Raw genomic sequence first — 16,801 nt, 5'->3', positions numbered from 1 at the left:
GACAGAAATCTCAAGAAGCCCAGACCCGAGAACAGCAAAGCCACTCGGCTCACTGGAGAAAACGCGTGTTTGATTAGAACGTTTGAAGCTGAAAGCCGGGCGCGCGTTTGGAAAGGCGTTGACAGATTTGCCCCTCATTCTGCGGGCGCCCCGGAGGCCGCTGGTCTCCGGTCTTAAGGACCCCAGAGCCGAGGCCTAACTTTGTGGGGGGGGGGGCGGAAGAGATTTGGAGCCGCGATTCTCTACGAAGAGCATTTTAGGGCTGCATGTTCTCGGGTGGGGTGGGGGCTTCAGAGTGTAAGGATGCGACGTTGGCCCGACCTTCCCTCGCGCTCTGTTCCCATTGTTGCAAGGCGCTCGCTTGGTGTGTGTTTGTTCCGCCTCCGGCGAGCGCTTGGCTCTTAACGGCGTGATTGCGTGTGCGTTTTTCTCTTGTGTGCTGTCTTCGTGCGCTGGGTGGCTTTTATTTGGTTTCTTTGCTCTCTGTTGCCCGGGATAAGGGCAAGATTCCCACTGGCAGTGCCAGGTGCAAGCTCTATTCTCTCTCTCGCGCCCCCCCCAACCTCCCCTTCACCGCCTTCGGAGCCTGCGGCTGCCTATTAAAAAAGCCGCGCCGCGAGCCAGAGCGGCTGAATCAAGGCCACCCCCCCAGTCCCCACGCACCCCCACATCGGGGGTGGTGGGGGGAGAAACACAAACGGCCGAACCCCTCCTTCCCCTTCTACCCTCGGCGAGAGCGGATGAAAAAGGACGGGCGCTGGATGGCGGAGAGGTGGTCGAAGCCAGGCCTCAAGGAAAGCCAGGGATTTCCCCGATGAGAAGCCCGCCAGAGGCGGCCGCGACCAAGCCGAGCATGCCCCCGGAATATCAACAAGCGGGGAGGCACGCAGGGCACTAGCCAGCCCCTTGCCTTTTGTCTTTCTCTCCCTTCCTCTGCCCATCTCTTTAGCGGTAACTGCCCGGTTCGCCTTTCCTCACCTCGTGTTTGATGTGGCCATCAGAGGAGCGATGATCCCCTGGCGAGCTGCCCGCCTTTGATTCTCCTTGCTGCTTTACGTGCAGCCTGTCCTAAATGTTTGTGGGCATGGGGGACAGGTGCACACCTCTGTTTCAAAGCCCTTTGAACCCTTAAGACTCAAAAAAATACAGGACCTCTGGTAGCTCCAGGCCCTTCTTTAAGAGAAGCTGATCATGAGAACAGCTCCACCTGTGTAGAGATGCCTACCAACACTTTGGCACCTTTCACCACACACACCAGCTTGTCTCATGAACTGCATTGCATGCACTCTGCAGGTCTGTGTGCTATTTTCAAGGATGAGGCCTTCAGATAAAACTCATCCAAATCTTTGGAGTGCTCAGTTTGGTCCTGCTTTCTTTTTTTTATATATATATAAAAGTTTTTTTTATTGATTTGGTCCTGCTTTCTGTACTTCTTTTATAGGGCAAGTTCCCAAAACTGTTGCCTGCCATTCCCACTTGGGGTTAAATCTCCTCTAGATTTGAGTCTTGACTCCAGCCTAAGCGAAATAGCCATTTTTACTGAAGGAGAAATGAGTTGGGCTAGTTAGGAGGTCTGAGGTTTCCAAGAAAGCTCTGAGCTAAGTCAGGATACTGCCAGCCAACACTGACTGATTTTAAGAAAAATTAAGCAAGCTGGACTTTGTTTATTCTCAGGTGCAAGATGACAAACCGCTGTAGTCTGGGTTGAAAAGTTTAAAACAATGTATGTTATAGAGGGTGAGAGCAAACTTTCTATACCAAGGTAAACTACATGTGTACATTGTAGTGTGTACATTCCTAAGCGGTCCCCAGGAGCCCAACTGGACTCCTGCCTTACAGCCCATTTGCTGTATCTTGTCATGTTCAAATTTCTTTTAGTATGCAGTTTCTCTTGAACAAAGAATGTTATGCTTGTGGAACATACTGGGGATATAGTTGTTCTCTATCTTGTTACTCCAAGTGATGCAGGAGTCACACTTTGGGTGGTTTATTTATTTCCCACAACAACCCAGCATTTTCTACTGCTGTTATCTCCACATGGTAGGTAAGACCTGGAGGAGAAAGTTGTGCACTTTAATCTAACCCAAAGGTGCTTTTCAAAAGGCAAATGGAATTTTGGTCTCCCCCCCCCCTTAAAAAGGTTTTGCTCCTCATCCAAGAAGCTTCTTCAGTTCTGTCTGAAGAAGCTTCTTGGATTAGAAGCAAAACGTTTTCAAGAAAGAAAGAGAAAAAACTCCAAGAAAGCCCAATTGCCTTTTGAAAAGCACTTTTGGGACAGCCATGGCCTGGATGATTGAGAATCTCTATAGGCACTTTGTCTTAAGGCCGTCCCTTGCACAAACTCTCATCTGCAACTGTCCTCCCAACAGGCTGGCAGCTTGGCAGTTAATGTATTGCAACTAACTTTATTGCTCCTAGACCGGCGAGGGATACCCTTCAAACGCCAACTTTTGCTACACTTACGTGTGCGAGCGCGCGCGGGCGCGCGTGTCAGGGAGGAAATTAGGGATAGAGTTCGTTCAAGAAATGAGCAGATATTATTTCCGCATCGGGAACTTGCTGTGCAATCCGTACAAACGTTTTCGAAAGAAAAGTGGCTCAACGTTGCGATTTGGCAGGTGAAGGAAGGAAGGGGAGGGGGAAAGAAGAAACGGAGTGGGGGTGTAGAGAAGAGCTTTTCCAACCGAGACCTTTTGCTTGGAGAGCGGGGGCGGAACGTCAGGTTCAGGAGCGGAAGCGAGCAAGCTAGGGAGAGAGAGAGAGAGAGAGAAATTAAAATACGAGGCACAAGCAAAGATCAACTGGCAGAGGGAGGCAGCGCTCGCAGACTGCACTTACTCAGAAGTCCCGGTGCCAAATACTAAGCGGGACGGGATCGCTCGAGGCGAAGGAGAGCGTCGAGTGAGCGAGAGCAGCTTCAGGCAGAACCCACTGGCTAGATTTCTTCAAGTTACTTCGGGAGCTTTTCCCTTCTTCCTCCCGCGGCTTCCTTTGATATCGTTTGTTTCCAGCCGCGTTTTTTTTTTAACTTGGAGAGCTGAATTATTCGCGGGACTCCCAGGAAAGGGACCCATCGGCTGAACTGTAGCCCCGATTTGATCCAGAAGAGAAATCCGTCCGGGAGAAAGGAGCAGCTGCTAAAGAAAAGAATTATTATTATTATTATTTTGCAACTGACCGGATATTTTCAAGATCTTCTCTCCCTACTTGCCTCCACTTCTCTGCTTTCAGGGTAACCGGCTTTGTCAGAGAGGAGCGACCCAAGGCGCAGAACGGAGAGCGCGCCCACCGCGCAAAAAGAGGACAGCTGCAGAGCTTATCGAGGGACCGGCTTGGTGGATTGGATTTGGCGAGCTTCCCCCACAGCCGACCGCCTCCTCGTGTGGCGAAAGATAGGAAGGCATCGTTGATTGGAGTGTCCCCAGCCCGTCGCTATAAATTGGATTGACTCTCAAATCTGCCTCGTGAATCCTCCACGCCACCCCGTCTTCCTCCTCCCCTTTGGCCCCCCGATGACTCTTGGCTAAAAAAGAGCGCTCTCTCCACCTCCTGCTTACTTTTGGCTGGACGCTGCCTGCCTGAAGGCAAACCACTGACATCATGACAGAGGAGTTGGCTGCTTTGGAACTACCCACTGGCAAGTGACCGAGTGAGGCCGCAGGGGACTCCGACTGCCCTGGGGGAAAGCGGCTTTCCCGATCGATTCTTCTTCTTCTCCGCCTCGCAACCTCTCCGCCGGAGCTCCTTCGACTGGCCCTTCTGTGCCTTCGCCGATTCGGACGCCGTTCTTGCACAGATCGCGCCTTCGCCCCGCTTGGCACTCGTCTCGTGGGACTGGTCCGTGGCTCTACCGAGCGCCCTGAGCACCGCGCGTCCGATTCGGCCGGCTCCCCGGATCACATCTCAACCTCCGAGCGGAACTACCCGGTGATCGGCATGGACGGGGCGGATCGGAAGGGGCCCCTGGCCGCCTCGCTTCTGCTTCTGCTGGCGGAAGCGTGCTGCCTGATGCTGAGCGCCGGAGCTTCGCCGACGCCTCCCGGGGCAGCACCCCTGGACACTTGCACCTCCTGCGGTTTCCGCCGACCACCCGAAGAGCCCGGCGAAGTGGACGGCGATTTCCTGGAGGCCATCAAGAGGCACATTCTGAACCGGCTCCAGATGCGCGACCGGCCCAACATCACCCACGCCGTGCCCAAGGCGGCTCTGGTCACGGCGCTGCGCAAGCTGCACGCCGGCAAGTTGCGCGAGGACGGGCGCGTCGAGATCCCCAACCTGGACGGGCAAGCGAATGGGGGGCCCGCGGCTCACCAGCAGGTCTCCGAGATCATCAGCTTCGCCGAGACAGGTGGGTGGCCCTCCCGTGCGACCCCCGTCCACCTTTCCGCTTCGCCCTCTTGGCCCCGAGCATCCGTCGTCCCAGCCACGGAACGTCGGTCCGAGCATCCCGTCTCGCCCCACGGCAATCCTGCAATCCCATCGCTTCCCTCTGGGGGCCGCCGGGCTTTCCTCCGCCTGCTTTCTGCTGCTGCTTCTCCCTTGCGGGGTCCCCGTCTTCCGTTCCACTGCCCATCCTGTGCATTTCCCCCACACCGGTGCCGTCCTGGCTCGGCCCATCCATGCAACCCCATCCTTTTGCTTTGCGCTCCCTTGCTTCCCCGTTTCTGACCTCTGCCACACCCGTCTTTATTTCTTCACGGTGTAGGCTAGATTCCTGTCACACCTTTGTAACTCCTGCTCCGCTCTGATTTACCCTCTGCACCGATGTGTCCCGCACCCCTCCATTCCCCTCTTCATCCTTGGTTTCTGTCCCGTTGATCAAGTTTGATTCTCTGTTTATTTGCAGTACTTGCTCCATTTAAATGGGTATGTAGGGGGCTAATGGATGTATACCTTAACCTTTTGTTAGCATGGCTACTGTAAAAATCCCATCTATTTACCACCCATCCTCGGGGCTCTGCTGATCAGATCACTTTGTCATATTTTCCTCCCACAGGCTATAGGTTTATCCGTGCTACTCTCAGAAACCGGTGCTGTCCTCATGGCATAGAATAAATCTTTACCATGCAGAACCCAATCACAATTTCTTCTGCTATGCGTTGGTTCCTTTCTATATACCACTGAATGTTCCATGTCCTGGTTTGATTGGGTGTTTTTTTTTTAAAATCTTGTGTGGCATAGAATATCTGTCCTGAATCCATTCTCATCCTTCAAACCCTTGTTCCCCTGCCCTACCCACCTCACTGGCCATAGATTCATCTCCTTTTGTGCCTGCTATCAACTAATAAAATGAACTTGCTCCATTTTATTGACTTATTTTGCTCAGTAACCTTTCTATCTTTATAACCCCCCTCCTGCCTAGCACTTGAGTTTTTTCTGCTCTCTCTTCTTCTTCGGCCTCAGACAGGGTCTTCTGGGTATCCATCCACCTCTGACTTCTGTTCTCACATACATACCCCATAAATCTTTGGTGATCTCATCCATATAGTTTTTGTATGCATCCTTTATTCTGCGAGACTTTCTACTTCCTATTCCATACACATCCACTTGTGTATTTGATAAATCAGAGTATAAAGTTATGAATGAGTAAACATTATTATCCTGTAACCTCACCTATTAGTATTACACTCACCCATAAGAATTGCATTTGTGATAGCATTTAATCCATTTCCTCCTCTCATTTCTCCAGTCAGAACAATATCAGCTCATCTTGGGTTTCTTTCTCTGGTGTGATGTCCACCTTTTGCGCCTACTTCTATGCTTTTCTATGCTTCTCTTGCTCCTTCTATTTTAACGGCACCATGTCTATCCCACATCTCCAGTTTAGCTGCTCTAATTTGCTGAAGTTAGCTTCTTGCATATCCAAGTAAGCTTTTCTTACTGTTCTTCATAAACCATATCTGTCTGTCCACCCCACCTTTCTCTGATACTTTATATTAACATTTCTGTGTTCTACAGTTGCCAACTAGCGAAACCACCAGTGTAAATACCATTGTCAAGCATGCTATTCCTTAGAAGTTGTTAAGGTACTTGTCAATGAAAAGATGACAAACGAGCTTTCCTTTCCAGAAAAATATACACAAATATTAAGTGTGTTCCAAGTCACATTCAGTAAGCACTAACAGTGTCCTATGTATGAGCTGAGTGTGAATATGAGATGTGCTTCTAAATTAATTGCAGCAGTGTTGTATTCATACCAAAAGTTCAGGGGTTCCTCAAAAGGCATTGTAAAAAGAGTTGTTTTAAGGTAAAAAGTTTGAAAACCATTATAATACATACAGGGCAGGAAGAGATGGAAGGATAAGTGAGTGCATTCATTACCTGGGTGAGTAAAATACGAGAAGGACTAAACTATTAAAATTTAGTTTTCTTCCTCTAGTAGAATTAGAATTTTTTTACCTGTTTATCATGACATGTTATTGTTACCTTTAAAGGTTTGGTGCCATTTGGATGTGCTGGGACTACAGCTTTATGATAAATACACATTCAACATACTGTATGATATTTTCTTCATCATGTTCCTAGACTAAGAAAATATATGCATCCCATACTACTACTAATAAAGCATTATCCTGTGGCATTGCAAGAGCTAGGTCTAAAGTATAAAGATTTGCAATTCGGCTTGATAATGCCAGCACTAGGGTTTTCCTTTTCAACATACTGAACAATATGGAATTGGATTGGAATGAATTGAAGCAGAATGAAGAATATTGAATAAACTCTGGAGCTGTGTGATCCTGTGCATATTTGCTCAAAGGTAGACCTGCTGAGTTTCACATAAATGTGCCCAGGATAGTAATTTCTAGGTCAGAGGTGTTTGGGTAAGAGATTCGGTGCCAGCTTGTTCCATTTAGTGTTCATATTATAAATATGAACCAGAAGGCAGCAACCAGTTGCTCATGGCATCTGCTTTCCTGCTTTAATCTCAAAGAAAAGAAAACAGCAATGGCATTATGTTGGATACAGAGTTAATTCCACTGACATCAGTGGGACTTGAATTAGTCTTGACTAAGTTAACTCAGATTGATTTCAAGAGCCACTCTAAGTATGACTAAGTGCAGATCTGTCACCCATTGGCTGCCATGAAAACTTGCTTAATATCCAGAAAAATTGTGTGGGACTTATAAATGATTAATGTCTAAAGTTCATCCTTTAGTTAAATGAAACAGCTGCAAGGAGTACAAGAGAATTTGTTGCCAAGATGCCAAGTAAATAAATAAGACAGGCATCCTGCACCTTTAAGAATGGCGCAAAAGAGAATTTAAGGTGTCAGGGCAAGGTATATCTTTGGGCACAATTCTGACAAATGCAACTGTCCTGTCATTTCAGTTATTACTAAGATAATAAACCTTTGCCTGGATAGTACCCTTTGAGCTACTGGTGGGTAAGGCTCATATTACTGAATAATAACTTGCCTCACCCCAGCCCTCTGAAAGCTAAAATGTCAAGGAGATAGTTGTGCTAGAAGGTTTTCTCTGACACTTTTATGTCCTGAATATTATTATACAAAAGAACATGTTTCTATTTGCAATCTGGAACAATTAAAATCAGGCACTTTTACAATCCCAGTAAGAATTTGCTTTGGTCAAGTGGACAAATCCAGCAAGTCCTCGTATTTCCCAAGAATTATAGAGCTACTGGGTGAGTTTACAGTGCATCTAAATTGTAACCAAATCCTTTCTCTGAAAAAAGAAAAAAGTTCCCTGATTGTTAACAATTTGTGCTTTCTGGAAGATTATACAGGAGGGGTGCCTGTGCCAGGCCAACACTTTTAAAAAAACCTAATTAGCACTTATCCAGGTGCTCTGAGTTCCTTTCATGACTTTCCATCTATCTGAACTTAATTGCTTATACACTGATTTCTAAGGATCTGGCTCCCCCACCCCCTCTCCTTATATACCCTTATTAGTTTCTCTCTGGGAACTTATTTTATAATGGCTTTCTAGTACTGATTCAACCACTGAACAACTTTGCAATCTGTAGCTGATTCCCCCCACTCTCTTTTCAGTTTAGCCATTTATGTATATGATTTGTGGCACTTACTAACATTATGCATTTATTTTGATCCACGGTTCATTTTCATTTTCTTTTCCTTGAGAAAACCTAACACAAACACGAAACATTAAAAAAAAAATTAATGTTTTTCTCCCCCCTTCCGTTATATTCCAGATGACCTGTCGTCTTCTAGAATGCGCCTCTATTTCTTCATTTCTAACGAAGGCAATCAGAATCTGTTTGTGGTTCAAGCCAGTTTGTGGCTTTACTTGAAGCTGCTTCCCTATGTCTTGGAGAAAGGCAGCCGGCGAAAAGTAAGAGTCAAAGTGTATTTCCAAGACTCGGACACCAGCAACAAGTGGAATGTGGTTGAAAAGAAAGTTGATCTCAAAAGAAGTGGTTGGCACACATTTCCTATGACAGAAGCAATCCAAGCTCTGTTTGAGAAAGGAGAGAGAAGATTGAGTTTGGACATTCAGTGTGAAGGCTGTGAAGAGTATTCAGTGCTGCCAATTTATGTGGATTCTGGGGATGAATCCCACCGGCCTTTTTTAGTGGTGCAAGCCCGATTGGCTGACAACAAGCACAGGATTCGGAAAAGAGGTCTGGAATGCGATGGCCGGACCAATTTATGCTGCAGGCAAGAGTTTTACATTGACTTTAAGATCATCGGATGGACTGACTGGATCATAGCACCAGCGGGTTACTATGGGAATTACTGTGAAGGGAGCTGCCCAGCCTATTTGGCTGGAGTCCCGGGCTCAGCTTCCTCTTTTCACACAGCAGTCGTGAATCAGTACCGCATGCGAGGGCTGAACCCAGGCACCGTGAACTCCTGCTGCATTCCAACCAAACTTAGCACAATATCCATGCTGTACTTTGATGATGAATACAACATCGTGAAGAGGGATGTTCCCAATATGATTGTGGAAGAATGTGGCTGTGCCTGACCTGGAGAAGGATGCTAGAAAGGAGCAGGGGGGGCAGGGAAGGTGAGGGGTGGGGGGGGGAGGAGTGAGAAGATTCCCCTACTGAATGGATTTGGACATGCTACTGCTCTTTCTCTTCCTTCTGGGCATGGATGTTTAAACCCTACTGCAGAGGCAACAGTGGCAAAGGCAGCAATAGCACTGAAAATACATATAAATATATATCAATTGCACTCTGTTGTCAGGACAGTGGCAGTCAATGCATCCTGGACACTAAAAAGTATGCTACCACATATAAACTAATGCTTTCAAGTTACTTAATCCTACCTATATACCCAAAGACACAAGTGTGTGTGTGTGTGTGTGTATGCATATACACACGTACATACACACATATATACACATACTCATTTATACACATACACACAACAACATGAACGCACACACGTGTGATCCAGTTTGGAGGAAGGCATTATGTAAAGGAGTTAAATGTCTGCTGGTGATATATGCATAGAGACCGGCAGATTTTTTTCCCCTCTCAGCCAGCCCTATGAAATGAAATGGTTTTTTTTTAAAAAAAAAACCAAGAAAAGAATCCTATATGCTCAATAGACAAGCATTTAAGTGACCAAACAAGCAACCAACTACCATCATTTCTAAGGTCTAAATTGAAGCAGCAGGTTACCTGCTCTTTGCAAAATAAGTCCTTCTTCCTGATGGGAAGTGTAAGATATGCATATAGCACTTCCAGGAGAGAACACACTAATGAAACCAGTCTCTCTCTTAACTATATGTATGTATGTATGCATGTTTGTCTGTGCAAGAGAGAGAGAGAGAGAGAGAGGGAGAGAGGGAGAAACAGTGCCATGTGATTAATATCAGAAATGGTAGCTGAATTCTTCTGAATGATAGATCAGCATGATTTTATACTTTATTGGATATGCCACCCACGTGGACAATTATCCCTGTTATGTTGTCAAACAAAGGGGGGGGGGATTTGGCCCTTCCTGTTCTAGTTTTGCTCATGGTCTGGACTCCATACTACACTCACAAAAAGATTTACAACATCAAAACCTGGAGTTGAAGTTCCACGCTCGCTCGGAGTAACAGTAAGATGACAATGGGAATAGCTGGAGAGAACAGAAGAGAGGAAAGAGAAGCCAGTGTTAGCACAAGTAAATTTATGAGCCATAAGAGAAATCTCAATCACATAGTGGATATATATGGGGAAAGGAGTAGTGCACAGTGTTTGAAATGGTGAGACTGTTTAGTACATCCTGAGGAGGGGAAAGAGAGAGAGAGAGAATGCACAAGTAGAGGTTATTACATTTAGTTTGGTTTCCAAACACTTCCACATCAAGGGTGGCTGCAGAGCTCAGAAATCCATGCTACACTACAGCACTCGCAACCTGCTTGAATGCACGTTCCTATAGCACTTGCAGATTTCAATGCCTTGACTGGTTGGTACTTGATGGCGCACTTCCTTTTGCTCACTGTTCTCTAGATTTAAAAACAAGTGCCGCATGAGCTATGCAATTTAAAAGTGTCAACCGAAACTAGATGAAACTGGACTGAAATGAGACGGTACTTTTTATATTTTTTTTATACTTGAAATTAAATCTTTTGCTTCTTTTTTTAAAAGCGAGTGATTGGTTTTCATGTTTGCACTGATGTAGTTGCATGACTTAGTCGGGAGAAACTATCCTTGGGGGTGGGGGTGGGGCAGGGGAAAGGTTATTTTTATACCAGCAAAAAATACTGGATACAATGAAAATATACTACCTGAAAAGTTTGGAACCAAAGAGGCCAATGATTTTAATTATAATTTTTAAGGCCCCGGTATCTACAGTCACACAACGATACTGAACACAAAGGCCTGTCAATTTCTTTTCAGGGTAAAAAATAGATTACATTGTCTTTTCTATGCCCTCCTATGTTTGAGACATTCTAAGATGTGCATCAGAAGAAGAAAAAGGAGGAAGAAGAAGAAGAAGAAGAGGAAGAAGAAGAAGATGAAAACCCTAAATTGTTGTTTATTTAATAAAGTTCCTTGTAGGTTCTGTTCCATAGTAATTTAAATACCAAACAACATTCACTTACATTTGCTGTCCGGGTATTTTGCATTTGTGTACAGTTTAAGTAAATAAAACAAAAGAGAAAAAAAAAAGTTTGAGAACTGCAGCAGCTTCTTGCAGTTATGCTGAACTGTTGGAAAAAGCTTTGTTAAAAAGTATCTTTAGCTTGGGGGATCAAGGCCTGATTGCTGAACACGCTTATGCACTGTTGAATGGAAGCATGAATGCGGAACCGTTGGTCGGATAAGGGCCAGGGAACTTAGCGCAGGTGCAAACTCCATTAAATTCCACAGGGCTAATGTTTTGAGCAAACAATTCAGGGGAACATGGCCTAGGGCCTTGCAAATCCCAAGATTAACTGAAAACAAGCATGCTTTTGCTCTTCCTCAGCCATCATTTCACAATATTCTTAATACCCCTTGTGGAAAACAAGGCTTAAATTTTTTTTTATTTTTTTTTTTTAAATTACAAACCGAAGATGATTGGGATGAAATACCCTTCGTGGGTCGTGGTGGCCATTTTTAATTCAGAAAATGCTTCCCATAGTGACTTTCTGCTACAGAACCCATATGCACTTGCTGCAGGGTTTTAGCAAGGAAAGGGGGTGGGTTTGTGTGGAATTTAAGGGCAGCATTTTTCAAGTTGTCACCCTCCTTCAACCCTTTCTTCATTCCTGACTTAATGCACCATTTTGCTTCCACCACGTTAGTAGAAAAAACATGGGATGTCTGGGTGATAGTCTCCATTCTGTGTTTCAGGATACCTTGGTAATCAAACATCTTGCTTCACAGGTTGAATAATATTGGTCAGTGTCTAAATAATGATGACCAGGGAATGAGATATGACTTTTCCAGAAGCTCAATTCCACTTTGGTCACAACCTGTAACAGGTCTTCTTGTCACCCTGCCTTCCAGAAAAGGAGTGGTAGAACACAAATGCTTCCCCCTGCACCTCACACCATATTGTTGTCCTAGGATCCTTTTGATAAAAGCAGGAAAAAATTACCTATTTTTAAGAATAGGAAAGATGGATGTGACAGCTTAAAATCTTGGCTGGAGAACCACGGAAAGCCAAGATGCATTGAAGAAGAGGAACACGCAGGTTGGCAGGTGATTTGAGCACTCATGGAAACCATTAATGAAGAAAGAGCTTTGGAAATCTAAGAGCTGTGATCCTGGAAGGTAGTAGGTTGGGGATGCATGGACCACATGCCCTGTACTTGATGGAGTGCCTGTTACCTCACAGTTACTAAGTTCAGCCTATGTAGAATATTGTATGAGGCTTCAGATGTTTCCCATATAATTTCACAGTTCAAAGCAAAATTGCTAATAGTGGACTTACAAGAAAATTTATTTGCTGTTAGTGATATTCCTGCTTAGGAATTTCTGACAACTTTCTTAGGTCAAATCAGAACTCCTTTAAGATAGAATTTGAAAGTAGGCATATAGGCCCCTTTCTAACCCTGAGCTAAAATGTAAATATCAAAAGCTACTTGTACACCTCAAATAATAATCCTCCGATTCAGATTGCGACTCCAGCATTGGAAAAATGTGTTAATGAAAAATATACCAATTTCATCTGAATACTAGAAAGATTTCCCTTACAAGAAATGAGGACATAGTCCTCATTTAGTAACTGCTTAATGACCATTAACAATTACTTGCTGATGAAAAAGTAACTTTGCAACAAATCCTCATATTTTTCGTCTTTTCAGGTCTGTAAAGCAAAGGGAAAGCTAAAATAACATCATAAGCACAATCAGAGTTTCACTTAGTAACTGTTTCACTTAACAACTGAATTGCTGGTCCTAAATGTTCTCACTAAAAGAGAACTACCCAAATCAGAACCTTCAAAGTAAATGTTTTTATTTAAAAAATGGCATTAGTGGCAGAAAAAAGTATTTTCATCAATTGAATCAGCCATTGAAATCATTTTTGAATTAGGCCTCTCTCTCTATTTTTAAAAATTTTAAAATATGGTCACTGCTGTCTGAACTACTAACACCCTCATTCCCAATGTAGTATTTTTTTCCTCCAAAATTTGAGCTCATTAATCTTCAGATAGTTTGCCAAACCCAGTGTACGTATCTTCTGATACCCTGGCCTAAACAGCCTGATAGCCAAGCCTTGTGTCTTCCCTCCATTATTTAAAGAGGAAAACAGATTTGTGTTTTTAAAATCCCTATTGTCAAAGCAAGGATTACTTTGCAAAGCCCCCATACTCTACCAAATAATGCATGGTTGAAGTGTCTTCAGCTCCTGGCTTAGGCTGCATTCATTTAATCTCTGCAGTGATTTAAATGCTGGGAAGGTTTTTGACAGTGGGAAAGTTCAGTATTTCCCACAATGGTGCATTCCAGATATACTGAACTTCAACTTCCAGAATCCCCAACCTACATGGACAAGACATTGTAAGGCACTTTTTAAAGCAGTAAACTGTAACTATTTCATATTAAAACATTCATATGTGCTTCCATGCTTGTTTACAACCATCATCGTTATCATCGTGTGACAATATTAATTTATATTAACATTTTAGGACAGAAACGGCCTATAACGAGCAAAAATAGGAACAGACCAAATTTTAGAATAGAAAGAAATTGCCAGAGAATAATTCTGGAAAATAAAACCATCTTGGATAGTTTGAAGTAGCTGGTGAGGATGTAATATGTCCTGCCAGATACTGGGAAGTAGCTGTAGATGCCATTTTGTCTCAGATATCAGTTTAGAAAACAAAGAAATATTGTAGTCCAAGGAAGATCCACTCATTCACAAATTCATACTATAATGGAAAGAAGGTCAAACTTTCTCAATCAAAATTCCTTTTTCTTTCTATTCTCCAACTAATTCTTTAAGTACGGAGAGGAGATCTAGAGCTGTCTCTCATTTTAAAAACTGTTTAAAAATAGACATCAAGTCACACATGTTCACAACCTTAATGCTCTCATAATAATGCATTATTATTCCAATGATGCTGCTTTAAGTTATTGTGATTTTTTTTTGTAATGGTAATCAGCTCACGAGACATCAAAATTTAAGTTGAAAAATGATCTGGCTTTGCTGTATCATTATAAACAAGACTGTTACTTTACCAAAAAATATTACCCAACAAGAAAGCACAATTTTCATACAACCACTGCTAAAAGTCCCTGAGGTTGCATACAATATATGGAAATTTGTAATTGAGGGCTGCAAAAATCCAAAGGATGGCTAGAAGACAGGAAAGACTCTAACTCTTGCTTTCAGGAAACTACATTCAATAACCTGATAGAAAAGAAGACCCCCTTCTTGCATACAAATGTTACCTTGCATACAGAGGAAAAACAAGAATATAATAAAGAGAATCAAATTAAATTATGAGACCCGAGAAAGAGTGCAGAGAAGAGCAACAAAGATGATAAGAGGTCTGAAGGCTAAACTGTACAATGAATGGTTAAGGGAATTAGGTATGTTTAGTCTAACAAAGAGAAGGATTGGGGAGACATGATAGCTGTCTGCCAATATTTGAGGGGCTGTCACAACTATGAAGGAATTGACTTATTCTCCCAAGCACTTGAGGGCAAGACAAGAAGTAATGGGTGGAAGAGAGAGATCCAACCTGGAACGAAGGAGAAATTTCCTAATAGTGAGAGCAATTAATCAATGGAACAATTTGTTTCCCAGAGTTATTGGTGCTGGAGATTTCCAAGAAAAGTTTGGACATCGCTTTGCCCAGAATGGTATAAGGATTGCTGGCTTGGGCAGGGATCAGACTAGAAGATCTCCAAGGTCCCTTCTGGCCCAATGATTCTATGGTTCACTCGATGACTGCTTTGAAAAGGGACTCCTTTTGAAAGTTGACATTGCAGGTAATACAATATATGGCAGCCAGGCAGTGAGTGGATGAACCCGTTATTGTAATGTAATAAAATACATCTGGTCACTACACTAATTATTCCACTAGTTTAGTTTATAAGGCCCACATAGTTTTGATCCAGGATACCTAAAGACTATCATTTCCTAAGGAGTTCTGCCTTTGGTCAAAGTATGCAGAGTGGGAATGCATATTTTTTTTTCCTAAAGGAAAAGTGAGGAGGACAGAAACCCCCCAAAAGCCCTCCATGATAGCCCTAATATTTTGAGGGATTGTTTCAGGAATTATGCCTGAAGTTTTGAGTATTGATTTTCAATAGAACCACAAAGGTTCTAGCTGTTTTGATCAGAGGGGTGTTTGATTTTAGTAATGTTGGTATTGTTTTTTTTTTTTATTCAAAAAGTTTTTATTAGTCAAAAAAGGTTTATACAAATACATATCAGGTATGGTAAATTTTCATTTTTCTTATCTAAAATAAGAATTTTACTCAAATTTTTTAACACATACAACAGCCATAAGGCAAGCAGGTGACACGAAGTAGCTAAGTTTGCAAATTTTAAATACGTAATAAAGAAGAGTCAAGAATAAACAGAATATCGTACAAAAGAGAATAAGGAAAACCAACACAATCCCAAATATCTTTATCACTTCCTAGTTTTGGATCTCAGAACTCTGGGTTCAGCCTGACCCAACTCCAGGACCGCAACAGCGGCCGCCGCTTCAGCCCCATGATCTATAACCTCCCCTTCTTCAATTCCTGGGTCATCTGATTCCAGGAAGGCTTTGTGTTCCTCCACATAGGCCGTAGCCTCCGCAATTGTACTGATTTTTTTCGTAATGCCCTCCCGGAAAATCATCAATCCCTCTGGCATCAGCCATCTGAAGCCCACTCCCTTCTGGTACAATTTGCATGTTGGTATTGTTTATAACAGGGGTCCCCAACCTTTCAGACCTTAGAGACCATTAAATTCATAATTTTAAATCCCGCGGACCACTGATATGATCTGCCTAATGACCGGCTGGGTGAGCGTGGCTAGGTAGTCCTGTGACTGGGTGGGTGTGGCCAAATTGATGTCACTCAAGTCAAGGGGCGCCTTGCCAGCCTCTACTCGCCCCTCCCCTCCCAGCCACTCCTCACCTGCCCGCCAAGGCGACTTAGGGCCCCAATGGGAAGCAGTTGTTGGAGTTAAACAGCCACCACGGGAAAGAGTTGGCAAAACAGCTCAGTTCAAATTGGATCTGACCAAGGAGGCTCAGCAGAAGCACCTCATGGAGGACTAGGAAATAGGCTTTCCAAGCAGAGGGAAGACCTGTGGGAGTACAAGGCCAGGTACAGACGCATGGAGGCTCAGTTGGCCATTTCCAGGCCATGATGCTGTCCGAATGGAACAAGGCTGTTCAGCTCTTCACCACCAGCTGCACTTCCCTCCAGCTTCGCCCAAAGCCCCACACCAGGAGGCTGAAGCAGACCCCAAGTTGGAATTTCTGCCCCCCTCCGACCCACACAAGAAGACCCCAAAGGGGGAGACTCTGCAGCAATACAAATGTTCATTGCACATATCTGTCCCAGGGGCTGTAGTTTGAGGACCCCCTAACTTAGTGCAATATAAAAAATGCAAATAATTTTTCTGTGGATCACCAAACTTTTCTCGCGGACCATCAGTGGTCCACGGACCACTAGTTGGTGACCACTGATTTATAAGATTTTTGTAATTGTTGGATGGTCATTTTTATTTGAGTTGCTATTTGGATTATGAGAGCTTGAATCTTTTTTTTGGGGGGGGGTTGGTAGCTGATTTATTCATATTTTACTATCCAACATCTTAGGAACTGAATTGTATATAAATACAGGTAAGTACATAAATACTCACACTCAGAGATTCAGAGACTCAAGATGGAGATGAATTGTGACAACAGGACAATAACTGTCCTATAAAAATCATTCCAAGC

At 43.8% G+C, this 16,801-nt stretch overlaps 1 protein-coding gene across 1 annotated transcript; it reads left to right on the top strand.

Moving 5' to 3' along the window:
• Positions 1-2,758: 2,758 nt before the first annotated feature.
• INHBB (inhibin subunit beta B) lies at positions 2,759-10,547 on the top strand. Its single transcript, XM_058165429.1, has 2 exons — positions 2,759-4,348; positions 8,170-10,547. The coding sequence occupies exons 1-2, from the start codon at positions 3,937-3,939 to the stop codon at positions 8,943-8,945; spliced, it is 1,188 nt and encodes a 395-aa protein (XP_058021412.1). The 5' UTR covers positions 2,759-3,936; the 3' UTR covers positions 8,946-10,547.
• Positions 10,548-16,801: the final 6,254 nt, after the last annotated feature.

This window comes from Ahaetulla prasina, chromosome 1, assembly GCF_028640845.1.
Source record: "Ahaetulla prasina isolate Xishuangbanna chromosome 1, ASM2864084v1, whole genome shotgun sequence".
Lineage (NCBI taxonomy): Eukaryota > Metazoa > Chordata > Lepidosauria > Squamata > Colubridae > Ahaetulla > Ahaetulla prasina.
This window is presented reverse-complemented; position numbering and strand designations above follow the sequence as displayed.